Source organism: Oryctolagus cuniculus, chromosome 5, assembly GCF_051225735.1.
Source record: "Oryctolagus cuniculus isolate XC-2025 breed Fujian yellow rabbit chromosome 5, ASM5122573v1, whole genome shotgun sequence".
NCBI lineage: Eukaryota > Metazoa > Chordata > Mammalia > Lagomorpha > Leporidae > Oryctolagus > Oryctolagus cuniculus.
The window spans coordinates 64,520,833-64,538,405 of NC_142871.1; the positions used below are offsets into that span (position 1 = coordinate 64,520,833).

General features: G+C 47.7%; 1 protein-coding gene across 3 annotated transcripts in view; it reads right to left on the reverse strand.

Annotated features, from left to right (window-relative positions):
* The window catches only part of CRYBG1 (crystallin beta-gamma domain containing 1), a 205,088-nt gene that overhangs the window by 22,726 nt on the left and 164,789 nt on the right, over positions 1-17,573 (reverse strand). For 2 of the 3 annotated variants that reach the window (XM_070073735.2, XM_070073738.2), the window contains 5 exons: positions 16,898-16,945; positions 16,692-16,810; positions 14,723-14,888; positions 11,502-11,641; positions 1,194-1,320 (listed from right to left, as the gene is read on the reverse strand). In XM_070073735.2, the coding sequence (XP_069929836.2) occupies positions 1,194-1,320; positions 11,502-11,641; positions 14,723-14,888; positions 16,692-16,810; positions 16,898-16,945 (600 nt within the window). Of the gene's footprint in view, positions 1-1,193; positions 1,321-7,830; positions 7,993-11,501; positions 11,642-14,722; positions 14,889-16,691; positions 16,811-16,897; positions 16,946-17,573 lie in introns of those variants that run through there. The other variant, XM_089332772.1, reaches the window with a different exon arrangement.

A 17,573-nucleotide genomic window follows, 5' to 3' on the forward strand; every position in this document is an offset into this window, starting at 1 on the left:
TTGAGAGAGAAGCCAAGAGAGATCTCCCATCCATTGGTTCACTCCTCCAAATGGCCACGATGGCCAAGGCTGGGCCAGGCTGAAGCCAGGAGCCAGGAACTCCATCCAGGTCTCCCATGTGCTGCAGCCCAGGGCATGCTAAGTTACCAGGAGGCTTGGATCAGAAGTGGAGCCAGCGTGGGATGTGGGCATCCCAAGCAGCCCCTTAACTGCTGTGCCCAGCCTCCTCCCTGCCCCAGGGCCGGCCCTCCACGGGCCCTTTCCCAGCTGTGCACTCTGGCTCATGCAGTGCCTTCCCTGATAGCTCCATCTACAATCACCCTAACCTCCTCTTCCAAAATACATTTTTCACTCATTTGAGAGGCAGAGAGAGAGACAGCTAGAGCTCCCATCCACTGGTTCACTTCCCCAGTGGCTGCAGTGACCACGGCTGGGCCAGGCAGAAGCCAGAAGCCTGGAGCTCCATCCAGGTCCCCAACATGGTGGCAGGAACCAAAGTACTTGAGCCACCTCCTGCTGTCTCCCAGCACTGCAGTAGCAGAAGGCTGGAGCCAGGCATCAAATCTAGGTACTCCAGTGTGGGATACAGTCATCTTCTTTTTTTAAAAAATTCAGAATAGTTTTAAATTTATGAAACAGAAGTTGTTGAGGTAGTAATACAAAGAGTATTACCTCATTCTAATTTCCCTGCTGTGAACATCTCATATTCGTACCTTTGTCAAAATAAGCCACACCCAGATTCCCAAATTCCTTTGAACCGCTGCACCAGATGCCAACACCCCCCTAATCCTTGCTCATTTTTAAAGACCAGCTTATCATGATGCCTTCCTCATCATCGCACACTGTCACTTGACCCACACATTCGCGTTTTATCCCTCCTTCCTCCTGTTGTCCACAAATGTCTGATTCTTCAGCCACTTCACTTAAGACACCTGCACTGGGCTGAAGTTCCTACACCTGCAGTGCAAGGCCGGCACTGCCTCCAGGGCCAAGGCCACAGCCTCTCCTTTTGTTTACTGGTGGCCCCTGGCAAGTTATCGACTCTCTTATGGCTACGAAGCCAGAGGTGCCGTCTACTACAGATGTTTTGAAAGAGTCGGCTGCATTACTGCAGTCACACCCCGCAAAGGATGGTGGGCCAGCTGACGGGGCACCACCGCCTTCGACCACGCTCAGGCTGCCTTCACGTTTACCATTTTCAGCGGCCGCATGGATCCGATGTAGGCTTCCTCCGTGTCCCAGAAGGACAAGTCAGGGTATTCTCCGGGCTCCAGGATGAAAGGGACCCCTTGAAATCCGGGTTCTTCATAAATCAGCCATCTACAGCCACCATGGGAGGAGAAAACAGACACAGCGCATCACTTACTTTGGTTTTTCCTGCCCTCAGGTGCATAGCACCCCGCTGCCGAGAGACCACTCGGACCCCAGAGATGAGAGGTACACACAGAGTGACCTTCCACGCAAGGAGGTACTAGGCATCCTGTGTGCCTCTTCCCGACATTTCATTTTCCTATGTCTGGCTTTGCTCGCTGGTTTTAATTTAGACTCATTGCCTCTAAGTATAAGTGCCTCTGTTACTTCCAACTAAGAAAGTGAGTTATGGGAAACAGCACGGTAGTAATGCTGGCATCCCAAATTGGGGTGCCAATTCGAGTCCCGGCTGCTCTGCTTCCAATCCAGCTCCCTGCTAATGCACCGGAGCATGGCCCAAGTTCTTGGTCCCCTGCCACCCATTTGGGAGACCTGAATGGAGCTCGTGGTCTGGCTTCAGCCTGGAACAGCTCTGCCATGGTAACCATTTGGGAAGTGAACCAGCAAATGAAAGATCTCTCTTTGTCTCTCCCCACCCTCTCTTTAACTCTGCCCTTGAAATTAATTAGTCAATCCTAAAGAAAAAAAAAACAAAAAGGAGGTATCTTGTTGCACTGTATGTATGTAGAGAGGCCCTGGCTAGGAAATCTCAAGCCTGGTTTTAAAAGGCAAAGAATGGAGTGTCCTACCTACCCATCTGCAACGTGTCAAAAATCACTAACAGCTAACATCTCCCCAGAGCTGGGGGCAGCCCAGAATTTCACAGCATCCTCACAGCAATGCTAAGAGAGGAAGGAAGACTGCTACTCCCACTTTGCAGATGAGATTAAGTAAACTGCCCCAGGCCAGACAGCTGCAAGTGCCAAAGGCAGGGCTGACCCAAGCCAACTCCACGACCAGGCTCCCGATCAGCCGTGGGCAGCGAGCATCCTCCTGACAGGGGGTGCAGCGGGCGGGGTCTCTTCTTGTGCAGTGGCTCAAGATCATCACGGTGAGCCTTACTGAAAGCTTGGGGCCGGGGCAGCCAGCGGGCTGCCTGTTCCCAGGCCGTGCAGCTCCCCGTGTTCTTGGTTCTGATTCTCAGGGCTTTTCAACACCACACCTTCTATCAGGCTTGGCAGCTGTCACTTCTGCTTCAGGAGCTTGGCAGCCCCGCCCGCCTCTGTTGTGCTCGAAGCACGAAAGCAGAAAATCGTGCCTGTTAGAACTGCCCCTGAAAACAGCACCTGCCGCAAGACAGGGGTGAATGAGCCCTCTTTGCAAACAAATGTGGGATTCTGGCCAGCCGGTCAGGCAAGCACTCTGATTCCTTATGAGCACTGGCCCCTGGGATACCCTCCAGACACCATGCCAAGAAGAGGATGCATGTATACTGTATACAAATGAAATCTTCTACAAGCAAAACAGGTCTGATGCTCCTCCTCTTTGCAATTCTCTTGCTCCCAATTTTGAGAAGGCACACATCTTTCTTTTGAACTGAGAGGAGGGGGAGAGAGGGAGGGAGGGAGGGAGGGAGCGAGAGAGGAAGGAAGAGAGAGAGAGCGCGCGCACGAGCGAGCCCGCAACAGCCCCCGGCCAGGATAGGCTGAAGCTGAGAGCCAAGAACTCCATCTCGGTCTCTGGTGGGTGGTAGGGACCCAACGACTTGCTGCCTCCCCAGGTGCACCAGCAGGAAGCTGGAATTGAAAGCAGAGCTCGGATTTCAATGCAGGCACTTCAATATGGGATGCAGGGCTCTTTACGGCGGTACCACACAGCGGCCCTTCCAAGGCACGTTTCTGATGAAGGTTTTTGTTACAGATCCCCCTGGATAGATAACTTTTGTAGCTGCAATGGTTATCCAGGGATTCACAATCAGAGTCCTACTGAAGATCTGCCCCTCTACACACACACATACACTCACTCACTCACTCACTCACAGAATGCCGGGAGGCCAGGTGTGGAATGTGGAATGTGACTGTTGAATCAAAGCTAACCTATAGCCCTAGAAGCCACAGCAACACTGGGTGAACTGGGTGTGAGTGTGACCTGCGAGAGGGCACCTAAGATGTTGGAATATTCTCTGTCTTCTTGGCCAGGGTGATGGTTACATGTGTATGTCACTGTATGAAAATCCCTCAGCATATACACATAGGATTTTTCTAAAATGTTATACTCCAAAAAAAAAAAGAAAGAAAAAAGAGGCTTATCTGTTAAATGCCCCTAGAATGACTCCTTGCCACAAGAGAGCAGGCTCCACAGGCTTTGTAACAAAGTGGATGCAATTGGAGATCACTATGCTCAGTGAAATAAGCCAGACCCAAGAGAGAAAGATATCACATTTTCTCTTCTTTCTGGTAGTTAATATATATAGATATACTACTGTAGTTTTAATGATCTGTGATTACTTTAAAAGTTACTGGATATGAGTGAAATGGACATCTTCTCATTTGATTATTGTTCATGTCTTTTTGCTCATTCTTTTTGCTTTTTACTTATTGAACTCTTCAATGGAGCAGACAGCCTTTGATGATAATGTAAACTGAAAACATGCTATTAAAATTGAAAAAGAAAGGAAAATTAAAAAATTAAAATTAAAAATAAAGGAAAGAAAGGAAGATGGAAGGAGAGGGTGAGGAAGGAAGGGAGGGAAAAGTATCACTATATTCCTAGAATTGTATCTATGGACTACACTGAACCTGTTCTCCTTGTGTTAAAATCACATGAAAGAGAAAACTGATGAAAACTGTATGTGTACTTATCATGCATTTGCTGTAATCCTGAGAATCTAATGTATGCATCAATTCCTTAAAAAGAAGAAGAAGAAAACAGGCTAAGATTGAGGTTCTTTAAACTTCCTCATGTCTAAAGCATGATGGGTAAGGACTTATTGCATAATTTTGGAGCTCAGAGTTGCAAGCGGCACAGCTGCATGGATTCCATGTTGTAACTGAATGATAGCAGTCCGGTGAGAAACTGTGTGATTCGGCTACCAGGTCAGAGGCCCAGAGTCAGGCTGCTCACCAGTGAACAGGCAGCATCTTTCATAAACACGTGATTCCGAGATTTCTGAAATGATGCTCCTTTTATTAAATCTGTACTTCTAGAGTTCTTCTAAAAATATTCAAAAGGGAGAGAGAGAGAGAGAGAGGGAGGGAGGGAGGGAGGGAGGAAGGAAGAGAGGGAGGGAGGCAGAGGTCTTCTAGCCACTGCTTCACCACCACCCCCACTCCCCGGCCAAGGCCCACAAGAGCCAGGGCTGGGCCAGGCAGAAGCAAGAAGCCCACAACTCAATCCAGCTCTGCCACCTGCGTGGCAGGAACCCAAGTGCTTGAGCCATCACGGCTGTCTCCCAGGGCGCACATTAGCAGGAAGCTGGGATTGCAAACGGAGAGGATTTAAACCCAGGCACCGCGACATGGGGTTCAGGCACTCCAAGCGGTGGCTTAACGCTGTGCCGAACACCGCCCCCTCCCCTTTATAGTTTTGAGTCCTGAAGGGATTTATTCATCTAATATTAAATCCTCACTGCCCGTGAAGCATGTGGTACAGTCACTTAGCATTTTAGAAGGCAGGCAACTTTGGGCAAAGGGGAGTTTGCTAACACCCTGGACGCACAAACGGCTACATGTGAAGCGGCTGCTGCTGGAGGGCACCGCCCAGTGAGTGTGCGCGGGGCCTGCTGGGGAACTCACATGCGCATGGCCGGGGGGAGACTCTGGAATCTGAAAAGCCAGGCACAGAGTGTGACTCACTTCTCAACTCAGTTCCCATGAGAGACATTACTCACGAGGCCATAGGAGAAGCCAGACTACCCCCAGGCAGTCTCTCGTTTTCCCTCTTAGGTAGTGAGCTTTGCCTACACACTCAGACATAACAAAGTATGATTCTAGCGTCATACTTCATGAACAGTACAACCACAAAGTGCGATCCTAGGTTGCAAACCCAGGTATACACACAAATGGATACTGAAGTCACGATGACCATGGATGCTCATTAAAAGTACTTGCATAATTTCTCTTGTAGGAATACCCTTTGAGTCATACAAGAAAAATCAGTCTTATCTTGTTCATTTGTTCCTAAACCAAATACAGTGTTTCCTGCTGGATCCCAAGTCTCATCGCCCTAACCCCAGACATGGCCGTACATGAATCCCACTGGATTCTTGCAAGATTAACTAGGAATGTGCTGACTTTGAGGTTGTTCACAGGAGGGTAGGCTGGAAATCTCAAAGGGAAAAGGTACTTTACAATAGAGGGCTGTGGGAGGCACCACTGCAAGCAAGCAAGTTTGGAAGCAGTAATGGGTGAACTGGTTAGCACATGCCGCTGTGATGCAAATACACGGCACGACCTACATGAAACACCCTTGCCAAAACTGTTCAACCTGAACCTGATCAATCCTCCAGACCCAGCCCCCTGCACATCCAAAATCAAGCAGTCAAAATTAAATATCACAAGGAAACATTCCAGACAAATCCAGAATATCACACCTTCTGGGAAAATCTGGTTCTGGACAACAAAGTAGCTAGTCTCAGGGGCACACTGTTCATTTTCTTAGGTGTAATCTTGACAGGCAGGATGATGCATGAGATTCAGGCTAAACGATGACTGAAAGGTCATGGCATCTACAGCTTCAAGGACTCAGGAAAAGATAACACAAATATGGCAGAATGCCAACAGTTGCGGAATCTAAGTGGATGGTACCTAGTGATCACTGAATTAGTCTTTCTTGTGTCTGTGTTTGAAAACCTTCATGATAAAAAATTGGGTTCTGAGTGTTAAGACTCCTCAATGAAATATACATGGTAAATATTAAATAGCAGGCCGGTGCCGCGGCTCACTTGGCTAATCCTCCACCTGTGGCGCGGCATTCTGGGTTCTAGTCCTGGTTGGGGTGCTGGATTCTGTCCTGGTTGCTCCTCTTCCAGTCCAGCTCTCTACTGTGGCCCGGGAAGGCAGCGGAGGATGGCCCAAGTGCTTGGGCCCTGCACCCACGTGGGAGACCAGGAGGAAGCACCTGGCTCCTGGCTTCAGATCAGCACAGTGTGGTGGCCATTTGGGGGGTGAACCAATGGAAGGAAGACCTTTCTCTCTGTCTCTCTCTCTCTGTCTAACTCTGCCTGTCAAAAAAATAAATAATTAATTAATTAAAAAATATATTAAATAGCAGTGAAAAAAAGGATCAAATGCAGCCAACAGTCATCATTATGGGACATCTCATGAGAACGGTTTCATGTGTGGAGGAGTCAGGGGTGGGACCACAGGGGGCCACACAGGGTTCTGCAGGTCTCGAGGTGGGCAGAGCGCCCATGGGGTTTGTTTCACTGTAGGCTCCATTACTTACATATATATGAGAATGCACTCTCTGGTGTACATCAGATTTCATAGTAAAAATGACCAACAAACGTGTGCCCACTGGGAAGTTCCTTTGCCTTTGGAACACTTGCATTCTAGCCCACATTCTGTGATCGATGGCCCCAGTCTGCAGAAAGTGGCCAGTGCCTGCCTTCCTTGGCTAAATGAGGGTTTTGGCAAGATTCTCTTTATACAATCTATGAAGTTCTAGAATCTCTGCTTTTATTGGAAATTTTTTCCCTTTTTGGGAAAAGTACTCTTTCACCTCTGGGAGGGTGGGTGCTGGGACTGGCCAGCTGCTTGCAGACTTAAAAACAAAGTACACTCAAAAGAATCAAAAGGGCAAACCGAGTTAGAAATTACTCATTTCCTCAAATAACAGTGTAATAGGACAAACCCTTCTGCTGTGTGTGTGCAGAATGGGCCTGGAATAAGGAAACTGAATCTACAAAGGCCAACTCTACAAAGCAGACTTCTATGCCAGCTGAGGGGACAGGCACACTACAGAAGCAACATGAGCTCGTGTACTGCGTATCTGTTAATTCTCTCCGTGCATCAAGACTTTCCTTACAGATCTGTAAAAGTACTGATGGCCCAGTGCCCAAGCTCACCTACCAAGTTCAAGGAGCGCAGACTCTGAGTTGCCACCCAAGGCAGCTTTCCATTCTCCTAATGAAAACAGAAAGGAACTCAAGCCCATTATAAATTCCAGGCTATGACAGCTGGGAACTACCGCCTGTGAAGCAAAGCCAACCTTACTGCAAAGGCGGAAACACAAAGGCTGTGTGGCTTCAACACAGCCCAGGCTTGAGTCATCCAGTCTTCCAGACACTGTCATGAGCCCAGTATGGCAGGTGTCTTTTTCATTCCTTCCTAAGGAAAGTGATGCTTCCCGACTTAAAGCTAACACTTTCAGAGAGGAGAAAAGAGATGCAGAGATTCCTTTCATGTGACACAACTGAAGGCAGCAAGCAAGAGATGAAAGCATTTCTTTAGCTCAGATTCCTTTTCTTCCCAATCAGAGGCGTGAAGGGTCTTCAGAAAGTTCTGGAAAATGGGTCTTGTGAAAAAAAAAAATTGGCATGGACTTCAAAATTTTTTGCACTGAAATAAAGACATCTTTTAAAAAATGTTTATTTTCATCTACTGAAAGGTGGAGTCACAGAAACACAGAGACAGAGATTTCCCATCCATGAGCTCACTCCCCAAATGCCCCCAACAGCCAAGTCAGGGCCAGGCTGAAGCCAGGAACCCAGAACTCCATCCATCCAGGTCTCTCTATGGGTGGCGGGGGCCCAGGCACATGAGCCATCATCTGCTGCCTCCCAGGTAAGTTAGCAGGAAGCTGCACAGAGAGCAGAGGTGGCACTCAACCCAGGCACTCCATCTGGGCTGCAGGCGTCCAAGCAGTGGCTTGACCAGCTGCACCACAACACCTGCCTGTCCCTAAACTTATCTTTTAATTCCACTCTGCCTTGATCATTCTGAAGTACCCTTGGATAAACGTGCCTAAGGCTCATCTTGCTCCTCTCCCCTTAACTGCACTCACTCTGCTTTGGGACCCCATCCTGTGCCTGCTTAAAATACTGTCTCTTTGCCAATGACCCCTAAATTTATATGTCCAGCCTCTCCCCTGAACACCAGCCTCACACATCCAGTCAGCTTCCTGCCATGACCCTTGGGCTCAGCCTGTCCAAACCTGAACTCCTGAATTTCTCTCCCTCCCTATCTGCTTCTCCAAGCTGCCTCCAGCTCAGCACATTCTGAGTTTATGCCCTGGACATTTTTTGCCCCTCCCAACCAAACACACCCGATGCTGTTGGTTCTACCTTCAAAGTGCATCCGCACCTGACCATTCCCTGCCACCACTATTGATATGGGGATGGGGGAGAGCAGGCAGGGAGTCGGAGGAATTTCTGGCAGCCCTGCGTTGTCACTTTATCCCCTCCCCTGTCAGTTTGAAACTCCTAGTTTCCCAAGATGCACCTGCGTCCCCTCAGAGACTAGGCAGGAGGAGGAGAAGGAAGTTAAACTCCAGGTGAAGGTACCATGAAAACACCAAAAAAAAAGTCTAGGGCACACTAAACTCCACCCAGACCCCACCTCAGCCGTATATGTATATTCAATTAAGGCCCCACCCCTACCTCATAAAAGAGGCTGATAAGGTGGGAGGGGCGCCTGGGGATCTTCCTGGGGCGGCCTCCTCCTGGGGCGGCCTCCTTCCCCTCTGCCCCCATAGGCTGTCCTGCCTGTGACCCCTCCTTGCCCCCTCCCGCTCCGCAGCCCCAGGCAGGTGCCCTCATTTCCTCCAGGCCCCAGAGAGCTGCCCCACCCCCATAGCGCTGCCTCTGCTCCTGCTATAACTGAGGGGCCCTGTAACCCATCCCACCTGGCGCAGCGCACCTGTGTCATCCACGCCCAGCAGTGCCACTCCCCAGGAGGGCAGGGACACCTGTGCTCCCAGTGCTCAGAAAAGCACCCGACACACAGCAGACTCATCATTCAGGAGCAGACTGTGGCAATGGACACAGCTCAGTTGCTGTTAGAGGTCTGTATTTGTGAAAGCCTTAATCCCTGACCATGTTTTAGGACGTAAGATGCCCGTGCCCTGCATCAGAGTAGGCGCCTGGGTCTGCAACCCGGTCTGGCCCTGACAGGGCTTCCTGCAAGCGCAGACCCTGGAGGTGGTGGTGATGACTCAAGTGAGGGGGTTCCCGTGGCCCACCCTGGAGCTCTGCAGTGGGGTCCCAGTCCCCCACCCCGGGGCCACTGTGGACAGGAGCTTTTTCTCCTTCTCTGTCTCTCTGCCTCTTAAATAAATAAAGAGAATAGAAACACCAGAAATCAAGCCAAGCATCTACACCCAATTTATATTTGACCAAGGAGCTAAAACCAATCCCTGGAGGAAGGACAGTCTCTTCAACAAATGGTGCTGGAAAACTGGATTTCCACATGTAGGAGTATGAAGCAGGAACCCTGCCTTACACATTATACGAAAATCTATTCAAAATAGATTAAAGACCTAAATCTATGACCTGTGGCAGTGCCTGCAGTGCTGGCATCCCATATGGGTGCCGGTTCTAGTCCCGGCTGCTCCACTTCGGATCCAGCTCTCTGTTATGGCCTGGGAAAGCAGTAGAAGATGGCCCAAGTCCTTGGGCCCCTGCACCTGGCTTCGGATCTACCCAGTTCCAGCCATTGCAGCTAGTTAGGAGGTGAACCAGTGGATGGGGGAACCTCTCTCTCTGCCTCTCCTTCTCTCTGTGTAACTCTTTCAAGTAAATAAATCTTTAAAAAAAAAAAAAAAAAGCAGTGCAGTGTACCATGCTCTAGGACAGAGACTTTGTACAGCAAAGGAGCTATCTGGATTAACACTGCTCTTTACACCCTACCTCTGCCCAGCTGAATATGTCCCTGTGAGTCAACAAAGAACCACCACAGTCCTCCCTCTCACTCGACTTGTCTGGGTGAGGGGTCGGCACAGGGGACGCACACACTGGGACACCTGGGGCTGGTGGGGTTCCTGCTCTCGACTTGAGTGGCACCTACTTAGGGGTCACTTTAGCTGCACACTGACCTTCTGCAAACTCTCTTCCCAGGTGTTGCATTTCAGGTGTCAGAAGCAAGCACACACGTCCATGAACCAACAGTCTCGAAGGAGCCATCCATCTCACACTTTTCTCTCAGTGCAAAGACCCCTGCAGTAAGCTGCTCCCCCTCCTCTGCAGGAAACCTTCTGTGACGAGAAACTCTCCCTGCGGAGGCAGCCCACCTGCATGTTACCCACCCTAACCGCCAGCAAGGCCTTGCCTGGGTCAAGTCAAAACCCACCCTTCCTAATGTCTACTGGCTTTTCCTGGGAGCTCCGAGGACATATCGGGGAACAAGACTGCCTTCCCAGCCTCAAGGGTCACACTCCTTAGTTAGACGGCACTTTTTAGTTCCTTATTTCGGGAGGAACCAAAGTCAGAGTCTCTGAGGTCTGATTTACCCAGCTCCTACGTTCTGCATAATCAAATCATTCTTCCAAGAACAGCGGCACGCCAAGACTTCTAGTGATCAACAGAACGCAAAAGACACAAAGAAGGAGCACCTTGTCATTCGCTGCAGAGACAGTCCGTAGCATGGATAGGGGAGACTACACACCTGCTTAACTGCACATCCCATTAGTAAAAACTCATGAACAGTCTCTGAAAATCAGATATCACCACTGAATTAACACATTATACATATTAGAAATCATACATAAAAATCAAATCTGAAAAGGGAGAAACTTCCAGCAAAACGCAACGAGGCTGCGGAGTTCCATCTGCGTCTCCACAGCCCCGGGCTGCACACTCCACTGAGAGGCCGCGTTTCTGCAGGACTGCAGTCTGCACCTGCTGGCCCCATGCCTCCCCTGTCTGAGATTTTCCCAATTCCTTCGCCCATTCCCTGTGACTTGTGAAACCAACACCCTAGGGGCTGTGGGCAGCATCGTGTGCAAATCCTAACAGAAGTACCCTGCGTGCTGGCTGCCAGCCCAACTGAAATACCAGGCACACAGGCTCCAAGTTACCATCTAAAAGTGACCAATCTGTAACGGAGCCTTGAATGAATCAGGTTCCTCTGCGATAAGGAAAGCCTCCCACTAAACACTTCCTCTAATAAATGGTTATTGTTTCTGAGAGGTGAGTCACAGTAACACAGGGGCCAAAGAGTCAGCATTTTATGTGCCTTATGAAGAATACAGTTTAGTTCATGGTTAGTCAACAGGACAACAAATCACCGTATCTTGTATCTTCTTTCCAGGACTACACTCAAACTGCACAAAAAAACATGTGGTTAAAATCGCATTTGGAATAAAATACTCACGTGCCCCAGTGTACTTTAATGGAACACGTCTTCTGCATGACACCAAATCCTTGCATTTCTTCAGTGTCATCAAAGTAGGAATTCTGGAGTCCTAGCCCCTCTGGTTCAGTAAATAAGTCAATCTGACTAATTCTGTAATCCTGAAAAAAACACACAGGCACATAGAACATTATACACGCACTTAACTCATGGTCACCTCGTTGTTCTTGCTTTACATATTCCCATGTCATGGCGCACTTGCCATGTCATCCTGCCCCATCCCACCCGTGACGTCACAGTACGCTGCTCAGTCACACAACTCCAGGTCACAGTCAGACCAAGATGATCAGAAATGGGTTTGACTTGAGTCCTGAGACGTTTCTTCCTCTCATCCTCAGTTGGCTCTCCTTGGTCACCGGAGTCGGTGCTTGGTTCTGAGCTAACTCTCCACGTGCAGGTGCAGGTGCAGGGACTCTGGGCCAGAGCATGGCTGCACGTGGCTTCTCCCTCAGCTCTTTCCTGTGCCCATGAGCCCTCCTTGACTATCACTTCGTCTCCCATCTACACAGGTAAGAGCACCCATTCATGGTGGTTTACAACATCTGCACCATGACCCCTGTTCTAGGCCCTGCAGGTCCATGGTCCTTGCACACTCTTCAGCAGGCCCTCCTGGCTGACAGCCCAAGCGCCAACTCAGGATTTCCTGAGCTTCTCCCATGCTGCAGAGCTGGGTGAACTGCAACACGGGTCAGGTCAGGCAAGGCTCTTTCAGACACTACCAAAAGGAACAATGCTAAGGAATTATAAAGGTGACCCCTTCACGTATATCTTGTGACGCATCCAAGGATCCACACACCCAGTCTGCAGAGAGAATGTAATTCATGACACTGGCATCCCATATCAGAGTGCTGGTTCTATTCCCAACTGCTCTGCTTCTGATCTGGCTCCCTGCTAACACGCCTGAGAAGGCAGCCGAGGAAGGCTCAAGTGCTAAGGCTCCTTGGAGTCCCAGATAGAGTTTTCGGGATTCTGGTTGCATCCCTTTGGGGAGTGAACCAGTGGATGAAAGATCTCACTTCCTGTCTTTCCCTTTCTCTCTCTCTCTCTAATAAATAAATTTTTAAAAATAGAGCACCGTATCTGTATTATGATTACATGTACAAAAACAGATAGAAAATGGCCAACAAAGGGTAAAGAATGAAGGGAGAGGACATTTGCTCTGGGTGGGATTCAGGTGATATTTTAAGCATTGTTTTACTGCCAATGTTATTGGACAATAAATAAAAACTGTAAGTAAAATATTCCACTAATGAGGACATTTTGAAATAGGGCTCCTCATGTATTACTTCCTATCACATCACTTAGGACACCAATTACCATCTAAGTCACTCGGAAAGGTTGACATAGGAGACAAGGATCAGTTTCCTCTACCAAAAACTGCTCCTCGTTCTCATTCAATTTGGAATCTTCCAGTTTCTCTCTACTGCATCTCGAAATCCATCTCTATTACACAAACTTGGGACTTTAATTTCCTCTTGGAAGATACCATTAATTATATTAAAATATGTTAATATTTTTGTTTAATTGAAAGGCAAAAAGAGTGATAAAGAAAGAGCTATAGAGAGACAGACAGAGAGACAAAGACAGAGAGACAGAGAGAGAGAGAGAGAGATATGGATGGTCTCCTGCCCACCGGTTAATTTTCAAAATGCTCACAACAACTGGGGCTGATCTGAGCTAAGCCAGGAGCCAGGAGCTCACACTAGGTCTCACCCGCTTCCTGCCAGGGTGTACATCAGCAGGAAGCTGGAATCAACAATGGAACTGGAACTTGAATCCGGGGACTTCAATACAGGATGTGGGCATCCTAAACAGTGTCTCAATTGCTAGGCAATGTCACTAATTATGTTTTGAAAAGGTAAAAGAAATAATAATCTCATGAGCCACAAAGATTCTGATAATATCTTTCTCCTCAATGAAAAAAGTAGCCAAGAAATTGTACCAAATCCAAAATGTAGTCTCAAATGTCTCAAATAATATTCTTTTCAACCTACATGAAACCCCAGAGTTGCACTATCAACTTGGATAGTTTTTGGATTATCGGTACAAAGCTGAACAATTATAAACCACTCAAAGCAATCAGAAATCATGAGTAACCAAAATACTAAGTAAATGAAAATATGATCATATAGGGCTCACCACAACCAGGTTACTAAGTAGAAGATGAGAACAAGGGCCAGGAGTGAAAGATTTACATTGAGGATTTATGGTGAAAAAAAAAAAAAAAAAAAAAAAACACTTCATCAGTTAGACCGTTTTCTAATTCACTCTAAAGTATACAGACACTTAAATTATAGAAAATATATCCATAAAGTATCAATCAAATAATACTTTTCCTTATCATTCATTTCATAAAATGAAGTTTTCCCTTAAAGTAAGACTCCTTCCTGGGGTAGGCACAGTGGCAGAGGGGACTGAGTTGTCACTTGGGCCGCTGGCAACCCCATATCAGAGTGCCAGTTCAAGTCCTGGCTGCTCCACTTCCGAACCACACTGCTGCTAATGCACCTGGAAAGGCAGAAGGCCTTGCAGCGCTGGCACACCGTGTTCTAGTCCCGGTCAGGATGCCAGATTCTGTCCCGGTTGCCCCTCTTCCAGGCCAGCTCTCTCCTGTGGCCCGGGAGTACAGTGGAGGATGGCCCAAGCGCTTGGGCCTTGCACCCCATGGGAGACCAGGAGAAGCACCTGGCTCCTGCCTTCGGATCAGCGCAGTGCACCGCGCAGGCCATTGGAGGGCGATCCAACGGCAATGGAAGACCTTTCTCTCTGTCTCTCTCTCTCACTGTCTACTCTGCCTGTCCAAAAAAAAAAAAAAAAAAAAGAAGAAGAAGAAGAAAAAAGGCAGAAGATGGCTCAAGGGGCTGAGCCCCCACTCACTCGTGCGGGAAACCTGGATGGAGTCCCTGGCTCATGGCTTTGGCCTGGCTGTTGCAGGCATTTGAGAAGTGAACCAGTGGATAGAAGACCAACCAACTGATCAACAGCTCGATTGATTTCTCTTTCTCCTCTGTCTCTCCCTCTCTCTCTCTCTCTGTTGTAATTCATTAATTTGAATAAATCTTTTAAAAACACGAAATTAAAAAAAATTTTTTTGAATAAATAAATCTTTAAAAAATTATTCTCTCCTGGCATTTAAAAAACACACTAAAGAACGAATGAAATCCAGATTTAGGACAACCCACCTGGACCACATGCCTGATGGAGCCAATTACCACGGACTTCTCAGACTCCTCTTCCTCGCTTCTTTCCAGAAGATCTTCCATACCCCAGAGACCAGAGAGTTCCAATTCCCCTTCTTCTAACGGAATGGAGTGCCCTTCAAAATTTGGTTTCTCATACAAAATCCAGCTAAGGTTAAAAAAAAAAAAAAAAAAGAAACCATTAGCCAGTTTCAGTGAAAGGTTTTGACTACTCAGATACTCCCGCTCACTTCCACTACATAGAACTTTATGTTACTGACAGAGTCTCTAGCAATTAAAATAACAAACTCTCCTTGAAACTAAAATTTGACAGGGTCTAACGAAGCTTCTGATAATTCAAGAACTACATCAGGGTCTTAGAGAACTTTCCAATGATCAAAATGAACACTGTACAGCTACTAACGTCCTATGGGATTCTCAGCTGGTTAAGACCTCCAAATGAGAACACAACAGGTAAACGAGGGTTGGCCACAGTGCTTCCCCCCTCTTTTTATGTGTAGAAAACATTTCTCTTAGAGGAATTCTAACTTACATGGTACAATCATATCAACGGATGTTGATAGAAAGGACTCCATGCATGCTAGCAGAAAGCATTCAAAAAACAGTCATCCCAAGAACAGCCAAACACTAAGAAAAACGTCAAGTCAATGCAAGTGCTGTCTTTAAGTGCTTATGCTTCCAAGGAAACAAAATAAGGTCACTGAAGGCAAAAAGCACTGTTCCATTAAAATCAAAAATGTGGGAATGGCATTGTGGTGTAGCAGGTTAAGTTGCCAACTGCAACGCCATATGGGCACCAGTTCATGTCCCAGCTGCTCCACTTCTGACCCAGCCCCCTGCTAATGTCCTGAGAAAGCAACAGAAGATGGCCCAAGTGCTTGGGGCCCTGAAGTCACATGGGAGAACCAGAAGCAGCTCTGGGCTCCTGGCTTTGGCTTGGCATAGCCTCGGTTGTTGTGGTCATTTAGTGAGTGAAACAGTGCATAGAAAACCTCTCTCCTTCTCTGTCTCTCCCTTGCTCTCTATAACTCTGCCTCTCACATAAAAATATAAAATCAAATTATGATACATTTTAAATGTAATTTTCAATCTTTCAACTTAGGAATAAAAGCAGGGGACAGCACTGTGATGCGGCAGGTAAAGCTCCCGCCTGCAACACCAACATCCTGTAAGGGCTCTGGTTCTAGTCCTGGTTGCTCCACTTCCAAACCAGCTCCCTGCTCATGTGCTTGGGCAAGTAGTGGAGGATGGCCCAAGTGTACCCATGTGAGGGATCCAAATGAAGCTCCTGGCTCCTGGCTCCTGCCTGGCCCAGCCCTGGCTGTGGCTGTTGTGACCATTTGGGGAGTGAACCAGTGGATGGAAGCTCGCCCTCTCTCTCTAAGTCTGCCTTTCAAATCAATAAATCTTAAAAAAGCAATTTCAGAAACTGTCAAAGTACTCCCATTTTTACCAGTTTCTTGATTTAATCAAAACTATCTTTTAACCAAAAGAAAAATGAGAAAGTAAATTAAATTTGAAGCTAGTCCTTCACTGACCAATCATTGAAAAGTCAGCAAAAGTGTCTGTCCTTACACACTTCTGAAGTCACATTTGGCCTCTCAATATGACAGTGCAGTTTTTAGTAACCTCGTTTACTGACCAAAATTATCTGATGGGCTCTGACGTATGATCAATCCACAGCAACGCGTTGGGGGACACGTAGGGGAAAGAAGCTTGTTCTACTTTATTCTTCTGATATTTCTACCATAACTAGGAACCATTCCTATAATCAGAAACTTGCATCAAAGCGGTATTTCTTAGAAATGAATTCCTTATCTGACCACGACTGGTTGTTTTCTGAGCCTGGCGTTGCTAACGACGGCTTCACACAAGCGGTGAGGCCCAGAGACGTAACTCAGCATGCTCAGCACAGACCCCGGCAGACAGGGAGGGGAAGTGCCATTCTCACCAGCCTCGAACCACTTTGATGAGTATCAGTGGGGACAGGCTCCAGGAGCTGCAATCCTGGACGTCGCTAAACACTTCCATGCACTTCTCAGAGACGTCAGGTTCACTGTAGATCACCACCTACAAAATGGGAGGCAGGCAGTGCACTTGGTTGTACTCTTTGTGGACCAAAATGAAATCCAGACTAGAAACAGAAGATGAGCTCACCTTTCCAGGTCGGGGGTTGAGTTTATTTTGGACTCCTCCTCTGAGTGTCTGCAATCAGAAGAACAGAAACACAATGCCAGTTACAGCTCCATAGGACAGTCCTCGGCTCCACCCAGGGGCCTTCCAGGAAGATGGCATTTCCCTCACTGTTCACCTGAGCTATGCCAACATTCTGTTAAAACTCTTTGAGTTTATTCTACTAAATTAAGAGCTTTTTCCCTCTAACTGTTATTGCTCATTTACATTTCTAGGGTAGGGGGCCAGTGCTCTGGCCTAGTAGGTAGAGCGGCCGCCTGTGCCAACATCCCATATGGGTGTCAGTTTGAGACCTGGTTGCTCCACATCCAATCCACCGTCCTGCTAATGTACCCGGGAAAGCAGCAGAAGATGGTCCAAGTACTTGGGCCCCTGCACCCACATGGGAGACCCAGAAGAAGCTCCTAGCCCTGGATTTAGCCTGGCCCAGCACTGCCCATTATAGCCATCTGGGGAGTGAACCAGCGATGGAAGACGGATCTCTTTCTCTTTCTCTCTCTTACTCTGACTTTTGAATAAATACATAAACCTTTTTTTTTAAAGATTTATTTATTTATTCGAAAGGAAGACTTACAAAGAGGCAGAGAGAAAGAGAGAGGTCTTCCATCTTGTGCAGGTGCAAGAGCTTGGGCCATCTTCC